Source organism: Corvus cornix, chromosome 8 (assembly GCF_000738735.6).
Source record: "Corvus cornix cornix isolate S_Up_H32 chromosome 8, ASM73873v5, whole genome shotgun sequence".
In the NCBI taxonomy this organism is placed as follows: domain Eukaryota; kingdom Metazoa; phylum Chordata; class Aves; order Passeriformes; family Corvidae; genus Corvus; species Corvus cornix.
This window is the reverse complement of record NC_046338.1, coordinates 9,890,482-9,914,222: the sequence shown is the minus strand read 5'-3', so window position 1 is coordinate 9,914,222 and position 23,741 is coordinate 9,890,482. Positions and strand designations below refer to the sequence as shown.

The window sequence follows — 23,741 nt, the reverse complement described above, 5'->3', positions numbered from 1 at the left end:
ATTGTATTTGTTTTATTTTTCCTGTCTCCTCTTTCTTCCCCTTCCCCCCCACCTTGCCTCTTTCTAATCCAGCTGTTTTGAAACACTGGCTCTGGAGGGGCTCTGGCACAGCAGCACAGGGAGGAGCATCAGTTAAAATTAAACAAAGTTTACATAGGGGTCCCTGTGCAGAGAGACAGGCATGTGAGAGCAGTCAGGGAGGTAGCAGTGTCTGTTGGGGAGACCCTGCTCCCAGGCAGACGCGTCCAGGCGGGAGTGGAGTGTGAAGCCAGAGGATTAGCAGAGGCCTAAAAGGGAAGGAGCTGCACTTAAGCTGGTATGTCAGAGGAAAACAGAAGCTGTTGAGAATTCACACCACAGGATAAGCGCTTCCTAGCCCTTCTCCACGGTGTCACACCATTAACAGGCTTTGCTGAGAGACAAGAACATCTCATAGCAAAGACAGAATTAAAAAATTAACTTGAGTCATAAGTGAACTAACCCTTTGTGCTCTGCTAAGTGAGAGCATGATGCTGCTGGTGGGTCCAGTACTAGAGCAGCCCATGTGAACTTGGGAGAGGATTCAGGACACTGAACTGAAGTGTGGGATTGTCAAAGCCAGGCTGAGAAAGAGCTGCTGGGCTGTGCTGCTTGTGTCCAGATTTTTATCTTTATTAGGTTTTAGTCCTTTTCAGTAGTTCAGTAGTATGTAATGCTGTGTTTGTGCTGTATACTGATGTTCAGTGTTGAAAGGATACAAAGATAGATGCTCCATTTCTTTATGACGTGAGGCTTTGGCATTGCTTCTTCCTCTGGGATGTGACAGTGGAGACCAGAGTGCCGGGCTGTGTTTATTCTGCTCCCTCTTTTAACTGTTGGAGAGAAGTTGTACGTGCCAGTGATGGTCTCAAACATCATAACCGCTGTTATAATGACCACTGTGCAAACTGAAATTGTATCAGTGTCTGGTTCTTCACAGGCTGGTGGTTAACGAAGCTCAGCGAGGCAGGCTGTGACTGTACAAGCTCAGACCTGGGGGGTAGATGGTATCTCTCTTGAGTGCAGCGTTGTCCAGAGGTCTGGTCTGATTCATGCCTTGAGGCAGTTTTCTATAGATTTTGACATCTACATATAGGAAGGGACTCTTGTTTCTGTTGAACCTACAATGTTTTAAAGCTGAAGCATCTGCAAACCCAAGGGAGCTGCTGGCTTCAGGGGCAGTAGGTTCTGCATTCCTGTCCCATAACCGGTGGAAAAAACAGGATGGAATTTTATTCCTACGCTGGGGGCGCAGTTTAGGCATCTTGCAATTGACGTCTCTTTGCCTGCCCCTTCTTTTCTTTTTTCTTTTCTTAGTTTCAGAAATGCTGTTAACTTTAATTTGTAGAGTTGCTTCCTGGGAATGAAAAATCGATGGGGGGCTATCGCAGTGTGAAATTCGACTGTCACTATTGAGCTATAGAGTTACCAAGATGTCTTAGAAGGTAAAAAATAAATCGTGGCCCAGCAAGTGCTCAGCTGTGCTATTTCAAAGGGGATATGAGGCTGATGGTCTGTTAGAGGGTACTTCAGTTAGATGGATGATGATTCCCTGTGAAATATTGGAGTTATTCCATAGGTAAGAGAAACTTTAGCTTATAAAACACAAACAGCTGCCTTCTAGCAGACGAATTCTGCCCTTAGATATGTGAGCAGCTTATCAGAGAGAGGACTCGTCCCTAAAATTAGCCTGTTGTGTTTAACATTGTCTCTGATGGAGCATTGTGGATCTTGCCGTGTTCCTTCTGAAAATATTTTGAGGATGTGACTGTTTATTCACATCCCTTAGCTATGCTGCAAGAATTGAGAGTCAGGGACTGATACTATTTTTTTTAGGAAATGTTTGTGTGGTGCCCAGATGCTCTCAAGAGAAAAGTAACAATTATCTTTACGTAGGCTGCATTCCCTGTTTGGATGAAAGTGTTCCTTTGAAGAGCAGAAAAGGGATCATGTTGTGTCCCATCCGCTGCCAGGTTGCTGTCTCTCTCCTGCATCTGCTGAGGGGCAGCCCTGGCTGCACAGGGCTGGCTCTGTGCTGGCGGTGACAGCGCTACTGCTTTCCTTGGCACTCACGGACTGTTGTGGCAGGACTCAGTAAGTGTTTGTGCTCTGCCAGCTGCTGTATGACAACAGGATGGTTGTAATTACAGCTCTTGGTAGTTTATGCATTTCTTAGGCTACAGTTAGTAAGTATAAATGTGAAATAGGACTTTAAAAAGGACCAGTTTGAGTTAGTTCTCATTAAACCATGTCAGGGATAGCTGTAGAGTGGGTAATTATTTCTCTTACACTTGCATGCACAGTTGCAGTACCACTGAGGGGTGCTTACTGCTGCAAGGAGGAGCATTAAGACACATTTAGTTGGAGCTTGGTAAAGATTTCCCAAAGAATTTAATGACAGAAGAATTCATTGTGCTTTCATATCTCCTTCAACTCTGTAACACAGAACCCAGCACTGCCTTTACTGGAGAAATGTAATAGCAAGTAATGTAATTAAAGTAGTTTAATATCCATGTTGATTTTTTGTCCTCACTTCAGTGTTGTTGCTTTTCCTAACCTTACACCCCACTGCTACAGGCACTTCATCCTATTTCTCCATTATCTTTTTTTCTTCCTTTTTGATTATTTTGTCTGCAAAAAGCTGTTGTTTCCTGCACAGTTGCATAAGCATTCCTGCTTTTTCCTCAGATAGCCAGCTCGTGACCTGTCCTTCCACCGTACTGCTGGTTTCCTCTTCTAGCTCTGGGACCACAATTGGTTATATGATACTAATGTGCCCTGGCCTCCTTTAATAGCCTCATGTTTCTTTTTGAAGGCACGATTACCTTAAATGATGCTAATTCTGATCCTTTCTTTCCCCGTAAAGGAAACAGCAACAGTGTAAAAGTTCTAGGGCGGCAGCAGCAGTTGTAGGAAGCTGTCTGGAGGATGTGTTACCGCACTGCCCTTGTGTGCCTCCAATCAGCGGTCGTGAATGGAGGTTCTGGAAAGCATATCACCTCCACAGTAAAGCCCTTAAAAGGCTATAGATGAATCCAAGTGCTGCTGTAGTAGCATAGATATTTCCTGTTTATTTCAGTCGTTTGGATGGGGGCCATGGGAGTAGAAGACATTTATTTAATTGCTCACAGAGGCTGGCTGCAAGACTCAGCTGCCTGTCCAACCTTCTGAGCAACTTTCAGCCCTAGGAATTTGCTATTCCTCTTTCACTTCATGGATATTTTATAATTTTGTGCCCTGATCATCCAACCAAAGCTACCAATAATCCCAGACCAGCTCCAGGCCACAGTAAAATGACAAGTTACAGCTGCTGTAAGTCTTCCAGTAGAAAAATAGACCTGCCTAGCTATACATGGAGCTTGGTCATAATGCAAACATGTTTACTTGTGGATGGAGGCAAGTTTCAGTAGGCTGGAACCTTTAGCCTGTGTACCTCAGCAAGGAGAGGACTTGCATTTTCCATTTCCACTTCCTGCCTTTTGAGGCTCTGGCTTGTATTAAGGTAGAGACCACAATGCACCTTCAGAGATCTGTTAGAAGTACAATTAGGGTCAGCAGGATGAAGGATACATTTGCAAAATGAATCGAGATATTAACACATTAGATGAGTAATTATTTCTCTTTAGAAACACTGTTTAGAGAATCATTTTCTGATTCAGCCTGTGCTGCCTCAACAAAACCTTGCTGCAGCAAGCCACTTTTCCAGAGCACGGCTTTTTCCTTTATCGCCAAAGCTGCTCCAGTAAAGCAATGGGATTGCATTTATTTTCTCTTTGGAACAGCGAACATAGTCTCTAAATCTAATCAGAATGACCCATGCATTCTTTCTCCCAGCTTTCATGTCGAATCATAATTGCTCAAATGGCACATTTAAAATTTTGGCGCAAGCTCAGACTTTCACTCGCCGCCTTTTTAAATCAGTCCCAGTGGCCAGTGGATACTGCGTAGCCCTACAAATGCATCTAAACATGCTGACTCCGAGGCTCCTTCTATTCTGAATGATCAGCGGTGCCATCTGTCTCTGTTTTGATTGGGGCTGGGCACATGTGTCCCAGCAAAACACGGGCCAAAAAAACAGAAGAGAAAGAGCCAGCGCCTGAATTTACTTCCTGCTTCTGTAAAGACATTGTTGGATTCTGTGTTACGGAGGCGGGGGAGAGATGAAAGCAAAATTAATTCTTCTGTCATTAAGTTCTTCAGGGAATCTTTACCCAAGTCCCTACTAAATGCAGCTTAAAATGCCTTCTTGCAGTGGTAAGCTCCCCTCAGTGGTATTGCGACGGTGCATGAAAGTGTAAGAGAAATAATTCTTCTGTGGGGGAAAAAAAGAGACAACATTTTTGGTTTGCATCAAGATGAAATTAGTCAGAAGCAAACTCTGAATTTGGCAAGCAGATGCCAGTATTAACAAGTTGTGCGAGCAAGTATAAAATAGAGGCGCTCGTGACTGGGAGTGCCTCGCAGTCGTGTGTGTGTGCCCTTGCATGCACCCCGCTCCAAATTCACAACTTAGAACACGGAAATTAGAATGGGGAACATTGCATTATTCATAACTTGGCAACCAGAAGCCGGGGCGCTTTGCCAAAGTAAACTATTCTCTATAATTACAGGTGAAGCAACATTCTTTAATATCTTACAATACAAAAACATACATTAATCAAGGAAAGAGGGCTTTTTTTTTCCTAGAGGACAATAAATTAGCATCCTTGCCAATTTCCTCAATACATGTGACAATGTTTTACAGGATTATAAGTCAGCCTCTTTAAAGGAGGTTAGTCTAAAAACAAATAAACCAAATAAATGAGATTTTTAGCTAAATAAAGGGGTAGCCAACTCCTAAAACATTGATGTCTTGCCAGGAGATTTACTTTTAGCATTGGCAGTCTTGCAGACCCTTTAGAGGGTCTAAACTTCACTTGGTGTGATTTGACATGGCTCTTCCGTAAACAGCTTTGCTGGGCAGTTTTCTACAGCAAGGGATGCTGCAGAAACCCCTTCTGCTATAACCAGCTCATCTAGTGAAATAAAATCTCAGTACATTGTGCCAGTCCGGTAGCCCACATGTTGTGGGGTGATTCACAGTCAATCTGCCACCAGTGCCTGACATCGGGCTTCTTTCAGAGATGTAAGATACTGAAAATGCCTGAGCTGTATCTCTTTTCTTTTAAAGCCACCTGTCACTTTTCTTTTGAAAAACTTACATGTCAGTTTAAGTGTTTTGCTTGTTAGTAGCAAAGGGGCTTTTTCAGCTTCATGTTATGTTTTTGCACTCCAGTAAGTGTAAAAGGCCTTTGAGTCTGTGGATGTCCCACTGACTTCAGTACTGCTCACCCACATCTGCCAAAATAAACTCCCCGTATCTTTAGCTCTTGTACTTGTTGCAGGTGATGCTTGCTAAATTGAAAGTGGGGACAGATTCTTTCATCAGGTTGAAAACGAAAGCAATTCTTATCCCAAAAAACATAGGGGTGTTTACAGTTAGTATTTGAAGCTCAGATAGTGAGGGAGTTGTGTTGAAGACAGTGTATGAGTGAGAGCTGAGACAGCATCACTCTGCTCTGCCATTCTGCAGTGCTCCTGGGTGTCACAGAGCTGTGCACAGCATGTTAGAGGCTAATAAAATAGGGGCTCCTCTCTGAAAGAGTTGCCCTCTCACCCAAATGTAAATTGGCTGTGAGAGAAGGCTTGCAATTACATGATTGTGCACTGATGTTGGGGTCATTTTATCAAGTCTTGAAGATTTGTGCCCCACAAAGTGAGGACTGCACCAGGCTTTCTCTCCTGCAGCGTAGTGGTGGTTATGATAATTGTCATCTACAGCCGTGGTTGGATATGGCCAGGGGCAATTTCTCTGCTCCTGGAACCTTGCTTTGGTTTGACTCTGCCTTCAAAGCATCGACCAGTCTGTTTCTAATATTTATGATATGTAAGTTGCTAGTGACATGACCTCTGCCCTTGGTGCAGGGAGGTGGCATGTATGTTCTGCAGGGTTCTCCACTTTGGACAAGGGAGGATAAAGGCTTTGTTTAAAAATAAATACATCACGTTCAGGTTTGTCAGTGGTACTGTACATTTTCCTCTCTGCCAGTCTGTGTTTACAGGCATAAGAAAGCAAAAATAAATGTATGAGGAAGAGAGAAGGTCAGGATATCAAGTGTCAAAAGTAGCCCATGAAATTTTATTGGTGGTGCATTTAATCAGTGCTAAGCGTTTTTTACAAGGTACACACAAACAGTGGAATTGTAAAAATTTATGGAATGCTGTGTACAGTGTGGCCATTTATGAAGAAAGGAAAATTTATATCCAGTTGAAATAAACCAAAGGGGAATGTTTTATGGAGACTCCTCAACAGCAGGATACATCAAATGAGATCTGGATAAGATAAGGATGGGGTATTTGCAGGGGCTTCTTTGAGGTGTTTTCCGGCTTCTTCAGCAGCTAACAGTTTGCGTTTTTCTGTGGCACTCAAACAGGCAGGATGCTGGATGCAGGGACAGTGTGGTGTTTGTGTTTTTCTGTACAGTGGAAAGGAAACACAAGTGAACAGCTGCTACTGGTATCTGTGCAGCAAGGCTCTCGCTCCTGGGCTTGTTCCAGTACAACAGTTTCTTGAGCAGCCCTTAATATCCAGCTGGGAAGGGTTAACTGAAGCCAATCACTCTGACATCAGCATTTTTTTGTTTCCTTTTTGGTCCAGTATTTTGTTGATGATAAAGCACAGACATAGTCAATTGAGAGATTCCAGAGCTGCAGAATCAGAGATAATTTAATTAACGGAATTGCTTGTGATTGCCCACTGGGACAGCGGGTAGGAATTGCTCGATTTAATTTGGAGAAACAAAGATCACATGCATGCTAATGTTTAACAAATAACCAGTGTTTGGGTTAAAGTTTTTTAGCAAAGAGGGGGGCAGCCATTTCCCAGGGGAGATTTCCCAGGAGGTGATTGCTGCCTAACAGCTCAAAGCTACAGATAGGTCCTTTTTCCTCTTCCATAGTATTTCTGTGCACTTCTTCTGGCCTTTTACCTGAATAAAGCAAGGATTTTCTCAGAGAAAGTGTTCTTATTTTCAGTGCTCAGGGGAAAATGCTATGAATAGTAGAAAAATACACATTGGGCACAAAGACTGAAAATCATCATATGCTGTCTGCCCAGTCTCACAGACTTGCATCTTGATACCCAGAATCCTCAGCTGTGGCTGCCAAGGTGTGGAAAACTTAACCACAAAGTCCAGGGAGAAGTACAGGACCCAGCTTCTTCCACGAAGACCCCTCCCTTCCTGTTTTTGCTCTTGTATAAACATTCTCGTTCAGGCTCCCATTTGTGGTGGTACCACAGCGAGTCTCTGCTCCAGGAGGGAGATCCCCTCTTGATACATCCTCAGCCAGGAAGGACAATTCAGGTATCAGTGAGGCCTCTCACACCTGCTGGAGCAGCACCAGCACTGGGGCTCAAGGTATTGCTCTTGGCAGCAGTTGTGCTCAGCAGGTCTCTCTGGAGGCTGATAAATGACGTTATCCAAACACGTCAAATCAGAGCGCTGAGGCGCAAAATTGTTAAGAGTCCTCCTCCATCCAGTATGCGGTCAAGGCAAAGCAGAGAGCCAATTCCTTCTCTGTGATTCCCTCTGCCTCACTTGGCAGGGTAACTTGTACACAGCCTTCCCCCGTTCATGGCACTTGGCTTTCTGACCCTCGCTCCACCCTGGCGTTACCCTGTAAAAATTCTGCCCAAGGCTGCTCCCAGCTGTGTCCAGGCAGGCGCACACAAGGTGCACACACAAGAGGGAATCCTGAGGGAGTTCCCAAGATTGCTGCTGCAGGAAGAGCTGCTCCTAAGCGATGCTTATCTTTAGGATACAAGCAGCAGGTTGACGGTAAAATGACACTAAATGGAATGGCATGTGAACCAAGTGTGCTGGCCACCACGGGAGCCAGACACATGGGAAGTGACTCTCGTCTTTATTCCATCCCTGGAGGTAGTTTCAGTTTCCTTTATTTACTAATGTTCTCCCTATTTCCCTTGACCTCATTTCCTCCAGCTTTTCGGAAGCAACCATGCAATTATCGCTCACTTTGGGTTGACCCTTGGCCGCCACATCCCTTGTTGCTGCTGCTCCAAGAGGTTTTCCTGAAGTCTCAAGTGCAAAATACTCACTTAACAGCCAAAACTCCTATCTCTCATGTGACGTAGGAGCTGTGTCTTCAGCACTGTGCTGTGCGTCAGGATTTGTCCTGTGAGCTTGCTTGGCCTGGAGAACATGGAGTTTAAATTCTGTCATAGCTGAGCTTTGATCAGTGCTGGGAGATATTGCAGTGGCTAAAGCTCCCTCTCTTACCAATGCACCCCAGTCTTGTTAATAAATGTATATTTAACAATGTCTGGAGCGTATGAAGTGATAATAACTAAATCAATACCTCCCACATTGATTGTCCAGGATCCCTACAGCGTGACGCACGCAGCGGTGTGGTAATTTTCCAGCTAACTAGCACCCTGATCTACAGCCCTCCTATTGATTGGCCATTGTATCAGGCAGCCTCTGAGCATTATTGCTTATACCTCTATTCAGCCTCCTTTTCTGATTCATTCGTTTATTACTGGACAGGTGCGATTATCTCAGAGACTTTCCGAAATTGGCCAGTGGGGGTCAGCTGTTTAGATTTCTATAAACAAGCCATTTTCTATCTTCTCTAGTTGTTGCAGTGGCAAATTTTTCCTTTTCAAGTTTTGTCTGTTACTGGGCTGGGACTGGGGGTGAATGGGCATTTGCTTGTATCTGCTTAAGGAATCAATTTTTCCCTTTCCTTGCTGAATTGCCCACCTGTCTGAGGAGGATGGATAGCTCCACAGATGGTAAAAGGAGAATTTAGCGAGGGTTGAGGTTCTGGTTGCCACCTGCTTTAGGCAGGAGTCATCACATTCACTCTTGTCTTTACACCTCCAGTGCCCTTGCGCGTGCAGGAAAGAGAAATGGATTCCGTGAAGTCAAATTCAACTGCAGCCTTCACCCAGCATCAGTTCAATGATGGGCCAGACTGGAAGAGAAACACTTTTCTCAGCCAACAATAATCTTCAAGCTATAAATAAATAAATCTGTTTCTTCCTTGGACAAAACTAACACCTTTCTAGACTTTCTTTGAAAATGCTAGCAACTCTTCCTTGCGGGTGAGAACTCAAGCTGGGATATAGTAATAATTTATACCAAAGAGCAGGAGCAAGTGGGTGTTTTCACAGCAGGGAGGACTGTCTCCTACTGAAACTCTTTCATCTTGCTCCCAAGAATGTTTATTGATTCCAAGACTTGAATCCACAGTGTCCCTGTCCCCAGACAGTCCTCACCCACTAGGCTATCATGGGACATTTGTATTTCTTTGCCTTTTTTTTTCAGTTTTAAAATTGTTACCATTTCCTAGCAGTTGTCACTTGCAATGAATCTCCTTCTGATGAAGATCTCAGTTAGCTCATGCAGAACGTGTCTCATCTGTACAAAGGCAGGAGTGAAGTTGAAGGAGCTTTGTAACACTGGTAGTTAACCATATGCATTCCAGCAGCTTCACTTTCTTCTGAAGTGTCATATTAGAAAAATCACCCAAGATCTCTTTGACTAGTTCTGTTACGAAAGCCTTGGGAAAAGCCAGTAGAATCAGCTTGTGGGAGATAGCCCAAGTCCCTCCCTGCGTGCCAGCAACAAGTGACTAATGAACAAAGGAGTGAGTGCCTGCCTGCAGCGAGAGTGCTGAGATTGCAGCTCACTGTACTGGCTGTAGTAATTCCACTAGACCTGTGTTTTAGCCACCTGTTGATGAATCATCCTCTAAAAAGGTAGAAGACATAGGTGCCACTGTGGGTTATCTTGTGATTGATGATGCAGCTTCTGGTGTCGAAATGCTCTTCAAGAGGTTCTTCTGAGCTGGAGTCTGCTTGGAGATGCCAGAAAGTTACTGACATACATGAAAATTGTTGGTTTGTTTTGTTTTTATTCGAGAGAGTGAGAGCCTTTATGTGAATGCTCTAAACCTTTTCTGGGGAATACTTGTGGGCCCCTCCCTAGGCGTGCACTGTGTAGAAATTGGATTTTGCAGCATGCTGGAGTGACACATCCTTGTCTGTAATGCTCCCTGCATTTCATTTGCTAAGCATTGCTGTCTGCCCTTGCTTTTAGGTTGGCAAGTTGCTCTTTTCACCAGCCTTGCAGAACCATGAAAATACACTTGCCTGGCCTCAGCGCGGTGCTTCTGTGACAAAAGAGATAATGCTGCCCATCAAAAATGACCCTAGGAAATGGGAAAACTGAGATTGTAAAGCTGCCTTTATAGCCACCCTGTTGGCACTGTGTCCAGTGCTTTTGGTTTCTCTGTTTTTTTAGTATTAGAATCAAAAAGCTGGGACTTTGGTTAATATAAGCCATTGTGTTGATCCTGTGTAATGAGCTGATTTTGCATTTCACAAGGCTGATAGCCAGCAAAGGCCTCCATTCTCTAAAGGGAAGAATAACTCCTATTGCCCACAGAAGGTTATCTCAGCAGCTTTAAAGCAACTATAGAACTTTGTCTCAAGCATGTGGTCGTAAGTAATCTCTTAAGGGAGACAAGAAAAAAGGCACAAAACAAACAAACAACCCCAACAAAATATCTATTCTTTAAATGTCTGTCTTGCTTTGTATGAAGCTGTCAACCCCAGCACTGGTTGTGTTCTTTTGTGATGTGTTTGGAAGTGTTTAGAAAGACACTTGAAAGAATTCGCACTGGGTTTTAACCCAAGTTGGATGTATTAGTTTGAAATACAATGCTGTTTCCTGTGCAGTACCTGTTGAGGGATTCTTTTCCCCCCAAACTCTTAACAGTCTTGTGTGCTCAGTGATGTTCACTCTCCGTCATCTTTTGCAGAATTACAGAAGACTCTGCAGTGACAACATTTGAAGCGTTAAAGGCTCGTGTCCGTGAGTTAGAAAGGCAGCTTTCCCGTGGGGACCGCTATAAATGTCTCATTTGCATGGTGAGTAGCACTCCACTTGTGGTAATGAATCAGAAATGTCTTGGTATCTTTGCTGCGGAGGAGAGAAGCTTTTCTCCTTTTTCAGGCAGAGTGGGGGAACTCATCACCAATTAGCCTTCTGAATTAAGGTCTTAACAAGTGCAATGAATTACATTGTTTCCACTGGTATTTGTAGCTGTCCCTCTATATCAGGGGCAAGAAAGGCCCAACTTGAGAAGGCTTTCTGCCTTCCTGTAGAAAAGTCCCAGATACCAGCAGCCTTTTCCTGCATGTGCAGATTTACATATGCAGGAGAGAGCAGAATCTGTGATCAGAGACTCACCTTCACTGATTTGGGAACAGGAATGCTGCCTGAGCATTTAAAAGTTGCCGGTGTCCTGCATGCTCTCTGGTGATGCTGTGGCCTTCCTCAGGAAGGGCAGCAGCTCCCTCTGATGGTCCAAGCCTGCAGGGCTCTGCATCTCCTGTTGGGTTTGTGTTCTGAAAGCAGAACATTCTGCTTGGTGGAGAGCTCCCTCTGCAACTTCAGCTTGATGCATGGGCTTTTCTCTCCCAGCCAGGCTCACAACTTGGAGGTGTGGGAGTGCAGTCCTTGCACCCATCCCACAGAAAGGATGACAGCTTGCTGCTGATTTCCAGAGGTTTGTCAACAATGATAGAAGATACTCGAGAAGGCACGTCAGCTGAAATAGCAGCAGCATTCTTGGGATGTAGTTAAGCTGTTCCTGCAGAGCTGAGTTGTGATAAGGGTTGATCTTACCCTGTCACTGGTTTTTGTATGATCTGGTGACCTTTCTGATGAGAATAATGGCAGGTGGCCAGAGCAACTTGAGATGCTTTTGCAATAACTGTGTTGAGCCAGGTCACCACTTTGAGTGGATTATGGGCTTCCAACAGGAGTTCTGGGAAGTCAAGAAAAGGAACTGCAGGAGACTTTCTGCCACTTCTATACAAACATTATGAAAATACAACTTACATGATACACAAGTTGGTTCTTTTAGCCAACTTTTTTAACAAAATACAAGACAGTGTTACCCACATAAAAAGGCATTGTGATGGGGTTGGGAGTGAAGAATCACTAGATCCCTGCTATGGAAGTAATCTATTTGCTTCTTTTCCTCAGGACTCCTACACAATGCCCCTGACTTCTATTCAGTGCTGGCATGTGCACTGTGAAGAATGCTGGCTGCGGACTCTGGTGAGGCTCTTGACTACTTTCTTGTTGACTTACAGCCTTTTTCCTTTCTTCTCAGATACTTTCTTCTAGATTGCCATAGGGAAAGGTGCTTTTTGCTTTATTTTAAACAATCTGAGTGCTGTGCTTGCAGATTTCCCAAGCCTGGCTGTTTAACACCCCACTCAAGCTTTGACATGAGAGAGTTTTGTTTGAGTCGTTGTGACCCAAGTTCTGTCCTGCCCCTTGCTTTTTCTTGCTCTGCTGAGGGAAGAGCTCTGTGTCAGGGACTACCTTGCCTTTCAGTGATTTCCTGTGGGGCGTCCGTGCAGAGAGGTAAAGCTGTGAGCAAATCCAGGGAGATTTCATGGAATGGGTAGCTTCTGAGAAACGTGATATTCCCTTGGAGGAAAGGGAATCATCTTCAGGGGAGAGGATATGGAAGGGAGCTTTTATAATGTGAATCTATGTTTTATAGGTTATTTGTAATAGCACTGTGTGGTTTTCAAGCCATTCTGTTTAGAAGATTGGGGACTACCTTGAACATTGAGTGGGTGACCCAGTGGAGTACTAATCTGTACATTTATTAAAGGACATCAGGTTAAAATTTAAGGTGTTATTAAATAAAGTGTTTTCTTTTCCTGTGTTAAAAATGTGGGCTTTGTAATCAGCCTTTAATGTCCCCTCTGCAGCTGATTTTCAAGCTTTCATTTTGTTCAGGCTGGGGAGTGGAAAATAGTCAACTGTGCTTTCTAGTTCTCCTGTTAGCAAGATGATACAGTGTTGGGTTGCAAAAAATGTAAGGGAATGCCACTCCTAAAAACGTGTTCCTGGAAGGCATTACTCTACTTTATAAAACACATTGTGTGCTTGGAATTACGATTAAGCTGATCATGCTCCTTTAAATCCTGCCTTTTAAAAGTCTTGTCCAAGAAAAGTTACCAGGATGGTGAAGTGCCTGTGGGCTCGAGTACTAATAGCAACTCAATAACTTGGCTTTCCCTTGGGCTGTATTTTATAGCTCTTCAGCTACACCCCGTCACTATTTACATTATACAAGCTTTTGTAAACATTTTAGCAGCATGTTATAAAAGACGCATATGTGGGTACGTAGCTGTGAGGTGTCTGGATGAGTATGTGCTCTGCCACCTTTGCTAAGTGAAGAGTGATCTTGTCTTTCAGCAGTGCTACAAGCACAGGATAAAACACTTAATTTCCTCTTCATTTTCTTTACTCTGAAGTCTTTGTCTTCTCCTCTTCCCACCAGCCTCAAGTCATCTTCTAATTCCATGGCACCAATTTCAGGCTGTTCTTAGGCTCAGCAACAACTTAGTTCAACTTCAGTCAGGTCCCTTTTTGTCATGTTCAGCCATCACAGCTGCTCATGAGAACGGGGAAACTCACTCCAGGGGCTCAGGGATTAACATTTCCCTTGCAGAGGGGAAGCCATCTCCCCCTAGAATTCCGTGAGAAAGGTGGCGAGGAAGCTGGCTGTGTGTGATCTGCACATGGCTCTTCTGCTGACCAGGCAGGCAGGATGGGAATAGGCCAGCAAGACATCATGTTAGGACTTGGCACTTGCATAGGGGAAGCAATTAATAAGTGGCTACTCATGTGTTCCCCAGTCCTAGTCTCTCCCTGCAGCCCCAAATTTATTAAACCAGGCCTTTTCACAAGGCATGCTTGCACTCCCTCTCCCATCTCAAAAAAAATTTCCCAGCCTGTGTTCGCATGTTTCTAATGTAACCATTAAAATGTAGCCTGAAGACAGCAATAAAAACCCTGGAACGCCTTGGTGCTTTTGTGTCTTGATCAAAGTCAATGTGTGTAATCTCGTTAAGACTGCCCTCCTTCCCCCCTCCTTTTTTATGAATTTAATGGCATACAGCAGCTGGGCTCAGTGTTTAATGCTTACCAACCTGCATTGTTCTAATTAAGGTATCTCCTTTTATTTCGGGCACAAAAGAGACTCTTGTTTTTTTTAACAAGCGAGGAGCTGTGGGATAGTGTGTGTAATAATCGCTGCTGTTACCTTTCCCTGGGTATAAAGCTGGCTCCCCAGTGGGGTTGGGAGGAGAGAGCCTGCGCATGCAGCACACATGGGAAGACTTGGCTGGGGGAGAGGGGCAGCATTTTTCTTCTGTTGTGCAATAAACAATTTGTTGGAGTTAATAGGAGTTGGAGCAGGCATGTTGTGTCAGGCTTCCGGCCCCTTTTGAACAGTCTGGAGATCTGCCATCCATGTTGGTGAAAAGTCCCCTTTCTCCTGTGTGCCTGTGGTTCACATGCCTGGCCAAGATCTCATATTAAATTAGTGTGAGTGTGTCTGAGAGAGCAAGGATCATGTACTGAACAAGGCCCTGGAACTGAAGGCTCACAGTGCCTGGGAGCACTTCTGAACCTCTGCAGGGTATTGAAGACAGGGTGAAATTTGATGCTCACAAGTGTCTATGGACCTATGGTTTAAACATTTTCTAGGATACGATACTACAATGATCTGAGCATCTCACTTTAGTGGTGTTTAGGGCACTGATGAGGATTGAGTCTTTAAATGCTTAGACTTCATGAAAATAAAATTTTTAGACTTTTGGCTCTGGATGTTCAATTCCAAATTATAACTGTTCTGTTGGTAAGGGCAAGGGAGAGACTTTTAATCACTAACTCTACAAATGATTCCTGGGCTCTTTAGCTTAGGTACCATTATACTGGAGCTCAGCACGTCAACTGGCTGTAAGTTCTGGGGTTGAAACATTGACCATAGAAGAGACTCCATCTCTGTCTGCTGTTGCTTTGTCAGATTAATGTGAAGCAAAGGCTGGGGTTGCAGAAAGGGACCTTGGAGATGCCTTAAGAGAACCAAGATAATGGAGTGATTTACCTATGATCCCTTTTGGAAACCCTGAAAACATGTGGAGGTTCTTCAAAGATAGGAGAGGAAATGGTGTTGCAGGAGCGAGGTTTAGCCTGGGCAGCAGCACGTGGAGTTCCTTTCCCTGAATGTCAGTGGTCCTCATGGTGGGTGTCCATCCTCAGCTGGTTGTTCGACTGCAGCCTGAGTCAGCCCGAGTCTCCCTCTGTAAGAGTCTGCCCCTTCTCCATCCTTCCCCATTAACTGAGACGGACCCTACAGGTAATAGTGGGTGAGATTGTGTTTTCCTTCTCCTGAGGAGAGTCCTCTAACAGAGGAGATTGGCCATCTACTCTAGTGATTTCCTGGGGAGGTTTGGAGCCTTCATCCTTGGAGATTTGTGAGAACAGACTTGATGTGTGTCCGTCATCAGTAATTCAGGTTGAGGTGATCTTGCCCAGGGAATGGGTTGGCGAGTTCTTGACATCCCTCTGAGCTGTAGTTCTGTGATTTCCCAATCCTTGGTATCCTTCTTTACGAAGTAAATAGAGTTAGAAGCTAAGTCAGGCTGGTTTTTGCCAGTGATGGAGCTGTTGGTGGGTGCAAAGGCTGAAAGAGGACAGGTTTATCTGAGCAAATGCAGTTTACCAAGTTTCCCCCATCACCTGTACAAGCCAGATCCAGCATTTCCTATGTGAGTTTGCTGACTCCAGGCTTGTGCTTGCCCGTCTTGGGCTTATTTGAAAATGACAACTACAAGAGCAGGAGAAAATCACTTCTAAAAAGCCTTCTTCATCACCAAATGCTTCCAGGGGATCCATCGATATATATGTGTGCTCTGCAGTTGACACATTTATATCTTTGGTAATTACTACATTCTTAGCCCTGCCACATTTTCTAGGCTCTAGTACCATATATCCCGTGTGAGCTGGAGTAGTTCTGCACAAAACAGCACAGATACAGAGCAGCCCTTCAGTGTGATTTCTCAGAGCTTCAGCAACATACAGGGACCTCCTGAGTCAGCAGCTGCATGGAGGATGCTGCGCTTGAGCCTTTATGATCTCATCTGCCATGAGGTTCTCTGGTAATTAATTAGCAATTTTCAATTCTGGCCTCCGGCAGCCTGTGGGGATGAGCTCCACCCTTTGAGGAGTCTCCATGAAGCAAGTTGTTCTCCTGGTGATTTAAACCCATTACCTAACAGCTGGAGGGTACCCCACAATGGCAGTGGAGGACAACTGTTTCTCTGGGAATTAGCATCTGCCGAGAAGCAGCTCCACGCTTGGTGTGGAGGCATGGGTGGGAGAGCAGGCTGACGCCTTGGTTGAGAATTGGATCTTGACATTCAACTCCTTTCCTGGCAAGAAGCTGGCTCTTGGTTTGGGTCCCTCCTGTCATCTCTCTACTTTGATTTTACTTCCTTTGCCTGCTCTGTTTGTGTGTCTCTTTATTCTCTGTGCGTGGTAACATATTCTGCTTGGAAATTGCCCATTTTTAGACCCACAGGACAGCAGGAAGTGCCTAAATCCTTCCTTGTGAGTTTCCTTGCTTTAGCCAATTTATAGCAGACGTCACACCATTTTTTTTTAAGAGGCAACTTTAAGACAAACTACTCCAATCCTTCCTGGCACCATGTAAGCCCTAACGACTTTTCAACATCTCAGCTCTCGTTAATGCATTTTTCAAACTACTACCCCAAGTGATTAGCCTGTATTGTGGATCAATCACTTGCCAAATTTTAATTAAGAAAGGAGGAGAAAAAATAAACTCCATCCTGGTTCCAGCCCCATTTCTTTGCTTTGTAATAGCCCTGGAGCAAACTTCTTGCAGCAGAGTTTTATAAACCCCTCAAAACTGGGGTTTATAATGGAAAAGCTGAGGTGGCCTTTTCTCCAGCACACACAGCTATAACACATCAAGGCTTTTCCATGTAGCTATGATGAAAGGAGCAGAAGGACCTGGAAAAAAAAGAAAAATAAATGGCCGACAGGTGGGACTTATTATTCCACAGCATTTTTATTTCAAGGGAAAAGTTTAGTAACCCCAGCTGGCAGGTGAGCAGTGGGGGAGCAAACGCTTTTTCATTGTGCCTGTGCCAGCATGTGTATGTGTACAAGCTTATGTGCCTCTCCACAAGAGAGGAGAGCTTAATCACTGGTGCAGATAAATGTTGTACACCTACACCAAAAAGTAAGGAACAAGGTTCTGAGCAACTTCAATCTAAGAAGTAAAAAATCAGGACTTAGTTCTGAATTTACCACACATACTTACGTGTGCAGAGGAGGACAGTTTCGTATGAAATAAAAGAAAAATTCATCCCCAAGTGTCCAAAGTGTTAGAGAGACCCAGAGCCCTGGGTCCAGCGTGCCACATGCAGCCTGCACAGCATTCAGGCCAGGCTGCTGAAGGTTTCCAGGATGCAGTTGTTCCCTTCGATGTACCCAGGCTTCAGAGCTCAAGGATGAGCTGCACTTCCCACATGCAGGTGAAGCGGCATCCACCACTTCCCCAAATCAGTCTGTGATCATGTAGCTTTTGCAGAAAATAGGTCAAGCTCCATGTGGTTGCGTTCTGCTCTGTGACATGTTTGAAAATTTGTCCCTGGCTATGTATGTGCAGCTCTCAGCCTTAGGTGGGAGAGTGGATCCCCCTAAAGCCATCGCCTGCGGTGCAGAAAACAGATCTCTGGGACAAGATCCCAAGGTGTCTGGCAAGATAAATCCAGGCATCTTCCCTTTCCCTGTAGTGTGAGGGAATTGCATACTTGACCTTGCTTTGCCATGCCAAGAGAGCAGCAAGGATGCAGTTGGTTTCATCAGGCTGGTTCTGCCATCCCTGTGGGCTGAATGTGGAAGGCTGGTGCTTATAATGAGCACCTGCAGCCTTTGGTTGGATGCTTTGCTGCCTCTTGCCTGTAAGCCTGTCTTAGGAAGGAGAGCTTGGACACAGATGTGGGCACTAGTCACATCTGGAATGCTTGAAGTCCCCATGCACGCTTCTGCTTGTCAGGGCACACAGGAAAGCTTGAACAGGCAGCTGCTAACTGCTGTCCCTCAGACAACATGCTGTGAGTTAATTTCTCAGCACCTCCCTGCCACTTCATTTGGGACTCCTTCCAGCTACAGAGATGATGCCAAGAGGGCAACTAGATGCAACAGGTGCCTCCAAGGACAAGGGAACTGCATGAAACGGAGCAGAGACTCAACTGAAACAGGATATTTTGTGGCATTTGCATCCAGATTAGTGAGCCCCTGCTTGGTAGTGCTGCTGTGTCACCACAGTGGCAGACAGGGCAGATGTTTAGATTTTTCTCTTTCATGTTTTCACCATTACTCTGCATGTCCCCATTTTTACTGGGACGTGCAGAGTAGAGCTTGCCATTTCTAATTCTAGAGATCCAAAGCTGTGATGTTGAGTATAAGCAAAAAGGCATGTTAAATAAACAGGCTCTGCCAAAGTCCAGTGCAGTCAAGTTTCCATTTCATCAGCATTTTAAGCCTTTCCTTTGACTTACAGTTTGCACTTGCTCCTCCCGGAATCCAGCATGCCAAGTCCACACTCAGTGAAGACCACTGCAGAGGGCTGCATGATGCATTGCACAGGCACAGTGGGATGGTCCCTGCCCTGGAAGGCTGAAAATCAGTAGTTGTCCCAAAATAACTAGAAGGATATGCCTACAGGCATCAGCACCGGTGTTAGGTGTGCCATCCAGACCACCAGTGGTCTGTCCTTCAGACTGCCAGCTTGTCACTCACCCTGAGAGTGATGCCCAGGGTGTTGTGGGTGTCTTTTACATTTCATTCAACTCTAGCTCAACAGGACTTTGTGTGTGGCTGGTTTAGATCAGGTGCAGGTGCCCGTGGTCCCCACGTGTGTTCCATCAACAGCTGAGCCACTGGCAGCGAGGGCTGTCAAACGGGACCTGGTTTTTCAGAAGTCCAAAGCTCAGGGAATGGTGTGCGAGTCCACGTCTGCCAGGACTTATGTGCAGTGGGAGCAGGGAGGGAGCTGGTTCCAAACTGCAGTAGGACTCAGTACTACAGAACCAACATGACATGTAAATTTTCTGTACCCTGGGGCTGTCTCCTCCAGATTCTCCTTAGTCCAGGTAGCTTCAAGGGGAGAAGGCTTCTGTCCTGTCTTTGCAGGTGTGGTCACAGAACAGAGGACCTGTTCTAAGGATGCTTGCCTTTGGTAAGCAGCAGTGCCAGCTGCTCTGCTAGGGATGTACCCAAGTGCAGGTAGCAGTCCAAGTGTGGCAGGTCATGGTCCTGCCCTGCTGCTGCTCTCAGTGCTGCAGGTACTGCAGCAAGCCCTGCTCAGGGAGAGCAGCAGCACCACTGAACCGAACAGCCTCAGCTGTGCCAGAAAGCCCCATGCAAGCCTGCAGGCTCTCACAAGGGGTTGCATTCCTGGCAGCTCACTTGTCACACCAAGTGCTGCAGGAAGGGCCTGTCTGACAGCAGTGAACAAAACTTGGGGTGCTCTGGCAGAGCCTGTGCTCAGTTCTGAGCATCAGGAGGTCATGTTAAGGCTGTGGTGGGTATGAAAAGCCAGGCCATCCCAATTTCCCATACTGCTGGTGCTGTAGATGGGACACTGCCTCACAGCAGAGCCATCTTTCTGTCGTTTTTCCCATCAAGTGTCTGTCACATCTGCCAATCTAATGATGACCAGCTTAGGTTGACCCCGATTCTGAAGCTTATTAACACCTTCTTGCTGTCAGGCTCAGTGATAGATGGCACATCAGCCCTTGTTTTATTTCATGTACTGTTCCTGTCGGCCACCCATTACCCCACCCCAGCTCACATCAATTGGCTGTTTTCAGCTCACCTTGGCAGAACAGACTCACCTCTGCAGCATCAGTGTGAGCTGGGGGGGATAGGACAGGGGGTTCCTTCTTGCCAGCAGCTCATAGGCTTTTGCGGGATGGGCGAGGCAGTGCCCCATTGCACGGCCCTGAAAGGGATGGTCCAAGCTCCCCGTGAACCAGCTCAGTCATCCCTGCTGAAAACTTCACTTGTTCCTGCTGGGTTGATTTTCTGCATGTTCAGTGACCTGAAGTGCTCATTGAGGGATGCAGGTGAGCAAGGGAAACAAAAAGGAGCAGATCTCCCTGGCAACCAGTGGTGACAGCAGTGCTGAGTTGGGTGACACACCTTGGCTCTGGGTTTCAGCCCCCTGCAGAGCTCCTGCTTGTCCAGCTGCCTCATACCAGGGACTGGAACAGGACAAGGGGCTTGCAGGGCAGGCAAGGAAGGCACTGGGATTCCCCTTCACACATCTTGTGCTCACTGTTGGAGGCCATGGCCCTGCCTGGAGGGCCTTGCTGCTCCTGCGATCCCAGGCCAAGGGCAGGGATGTCCTTCACGCTCTCACGCTGTGCATCTCATCTGCTGGTTGCAGGGTGCCAAGAAGCTCTGTCCTCAGTGTAACACCATCACGTCTCCTGGAGACCTTCGGCGCATCTACTTATGAAGGACCCAGCAGGAGGGCGGGACCCAGCGACTCGGCTCAGCTCATCACACCCAGGGGGAGAAGAACGACCACAACAAAAAAAAGACGTTTTAAAATTAAAAGAAAAAACAAACCAGAGACTCCAGACATGGACTCGAGGACACAGGAGCAGTGGGGAGCCTCGGCTGCCAGGTCCCGCAATTTGAGACCTCCTTCAGCATCTGCAGCGGGCAAAACCAAATCCTTTGTTGTGAAGCCCCCTTTTTTAAAACCAGTGTTCCCCATCACCCGTTCCCTGGAGCTGGCTTTGCATTGCGGATGGCTTGTGAGCTCTCCTTTGGACTGTGTTGTTGACCACTCTGCCCCCAGGAGACTGGGGAAGGGACCCTTGACAGATGTTAAATAACCTGTAACTTGTGTTCTTTGATCAGTTTTTGTTTTGTTTTTATTTGTTTTGGTTTGATTTTTTTGTTTGGTTCTGTTTTGGTTTTTTGTGGTGTTCTAGTGATAACTAAAAGGTTTAAAGAAAAAAAAAAACACACCCAGGCAGAAATGAAGCACATGTAATATAGATTATATATGTTTACAATGTTGTGTATAAATGGGATAGACTCAAACATTACATACTAATAAGTTTCCCTTTCTTTTCTTTGGGTTGTATTTTTTTTAAAGAATAAAAAAAAATGAGCAGAGAACATTAAACCCATATTTTTCTTGGTTCAGCAAAGTTTTGGCATTAAAGTCATTAGTTTAAAAAAAGTATATATATACATATATATAATATAAATGGTTTAATGTTCTGTGGTGTATATTTCCTCATTCAGATATGAAGTTAACAGCTTTTAGTAATGGCTGTAGCATTGCCCATAACTTACAGAACTTATGGGGAGTAGAGGAGGTGGATTTTTGTCATTAGTTGTAGCTAATGGGGCTATTTATAATAGAATCGTTATCCCCGGAAAGACACAGCTTTTAACTCCTCACCGGGGGGCCAGGCAGGACAGGGGGAATCTGGCTCAGCCCCCTTTGTCTTTCCCAGCTGGGGAAGGGGCAAATGGTGAGGAGCTGGAAGGAGGGGGTCTGTCAGAGCACTGCCCTCTCCCCTGGCTGGGAGTGCCTGCTCGAGGCTCCGGCTGATCCCTGTGCTCCTTCGGGCCATAGCCCCTTCCCCTCCCTGGCCTGGCTTTGATTTCCTCCTCTGGGCAGTGTTTCCTGGCTGAGGATGCCTGGGCTGCTCAGGAGGGTGCTGAGGCAGGACAGTGGGGATGGCAGGGGGCAGGATGGTCCTGCTGGTGGCTTTGCCCAGAGAGACTCAGCCAGTTCCCTTGTGGGGCTGCCTGGCAGAGCCGTGCAAGCCCTGCAGAGCCAGCCCTGCCCTGCTCTCGCTTCCCCCAGCTCCCACTCTCCTGCAGCCTGCATTTTTCCTGAGAGGTTTTGGCACTAGGGCAGAGAGCCAAGACAAGCCCTGTCTCGTCCCCACTGCCACCCCCGAGGTCCAGCAGAGACACTCTCAGCTGGACCTAGAGGTCCCCCGCAGCCCCAGCTTCTTCCATGCAGTCTCATCCTCATCCCTGTCTCTCCCGTATCCTCAGCCTTAACCAAAGCTGCCATGTGGCCTGGATTTTTGTTGTTCTTTCTTTTATTGTCAGGATCCAAAAAACAGATACTGACCCATTTCCCAAGGCCTTGGGACTTCTCCCAGCCCCACACCATGTATCCCTGCCACAGCTCCCTGGGCAGTTGTGGGGTGCCAGCTCACTGCAGCCAGAAGACCGGAAGATGGGAAAGCTCATCTGCCCCACTCCTTTCCAAGCAGATCCCACCTGGCAGCACAACATAGCTGGGTCATTTTAAGACAGTCTGGAAACAACAGTGGATGAGGGTTTTGGAGTTGGGACCCCAGTGCTGCTGGGCTGCTGGGGTATTTCCAGAGAGGGAAGGACTGGGGATGCAGGATGCATGGGGGATGTGACAGTCCCACTGCTGCTTCACTACCCTGAGCTCTTTGCAGAGAACAGCTGCAGCCTTGGCATCTCCTGAGTGATTTCAGAAGGATCCCACTGCACCCAGAAAAAACCCAAATGAAATTGAAGGAGCTGTTATTTCATAAACATCTCATCAAAAGGTGACAATTCCTAATTGGGAGTTTCCGTTGTCTCCAAGCTCACAGTGGTGTGTGGCCTCTGAGACCAGAGAGCTGCAGCCCTCTCTGCTCGGGGACATGTGCCAGCAGAGCTCCTGGGAACCAGGGGAAGCTGAGGCACCCCAGAGGGTCCTGCCTCCACGGGGAGACTGCAGGCAGGGGCTGTCACTGCAGGGTAACCCTGCGGCCAGCAGCACAAGGCAGGGGATGGGCAGGCACGCACAGCTCAGGCTGGATTTGTAAAGGGAGAAAAACTTGCAGGGCACATGGCTGAGCTGGGAGTGTGCTGGTGCTGAGGTCTCAGAGATGGAGAGGTTGCAGCCAGGTGGGTTTGAGAGGCAGCCAGGAAGGGCAAGAGGGCAGGACACCCCAACCCAGGCCTTCCTTGGAAACAGCCTGGCGCCTTCCCAGGACCTTTCTGGCAGGTGTTGTGGACCAGCAGTGTGCTCTGTGTACCAAGTGTAAAACCATATGTAACTAGTCATTGGTTCTTTGTTTTGGGGTTTATTTTTGGGGTTTTTTTGTTTGTTTAAATTGTAAAGCCATCCCCTGTTTTCAAGGGGGAAGCTGCAGGGGGAATGCTGGGGAGAGAGGCATCCAAGTTTGTACCAGGCATCTGCCACTTCCCCTCTTCTGTAATGAGTTTAAATGATTTTAAAAAAAAAACCTGAAATATCGGAGTTACCTATCTTTGCCCAAAGAATCCCAGTTGCACAAAGCGATATTCCGGTGTGTCAATGATTGTGTGTCAGTGTATACTATACAAAGAGGTACTTGTCACTCCCGTTTGTAAACTACATTTGACATTAATTAAACAAGTATAAATCTTCTCGGGCGCTTTCTGCCTCTCTGTGTTTCCCTTTGCAGGCGAGAGGCAGCGGAGGAGACACCCCCCACATGCTGCAGGCACTGGATGTGAGTAAGGTCTCGGAGGGGAGTCCTGGTCCTGTTTGGGATGCAGGGACAGATGCAGGGGGATGCTGGGACACACGCCAGACCCCACCATGGATGGGTTCCCCCAACTGGCCCACCCTCATAGAGCCAGGAGGGCAGGGCGAAGGGCACCCCTCGGGGGACACCCCCATAATGAAGTCTCATCGGCTGC

At 46.3% G+C, this 23,741-nt stretch overlaps 1 protein-coding gene across 7 annotated transcripts in view; it reads left to right on the top strand.

The window, feature by feature from the left end:
• RNF220 (ring finger protein 220) overlaps positions 1-23,466 on the top strand; it is a 220,689-nt gene extending 197,223 nt beyond the window's left edge. For all 7 annotated transcript variants that reach the window (XM_039555907.1, XM_039555910.1, XM_039555911.1 and 4 more), the window contains 3 exons: positions 10,906-11,014; positions 12,138-12,212; positions 20,443-23,466. In XM_039555907.1, coding sequence (XP_039411841.1) covers positions 10,906-11,014; positions 12,138-12,212; positions 20,443-20,514 — 256 coding nt within the window. In that variant the 3' untranslated portion in view covers positions 20,515-23,466. The remainder of the gene's footprint in view (positions 1-10,905; positions 11,015-12,137; positions 12,213-20,442) is intronic.
• The last annotated feature ends 275 nt before the right edge of the window (positions 23,467-23,741 follow it).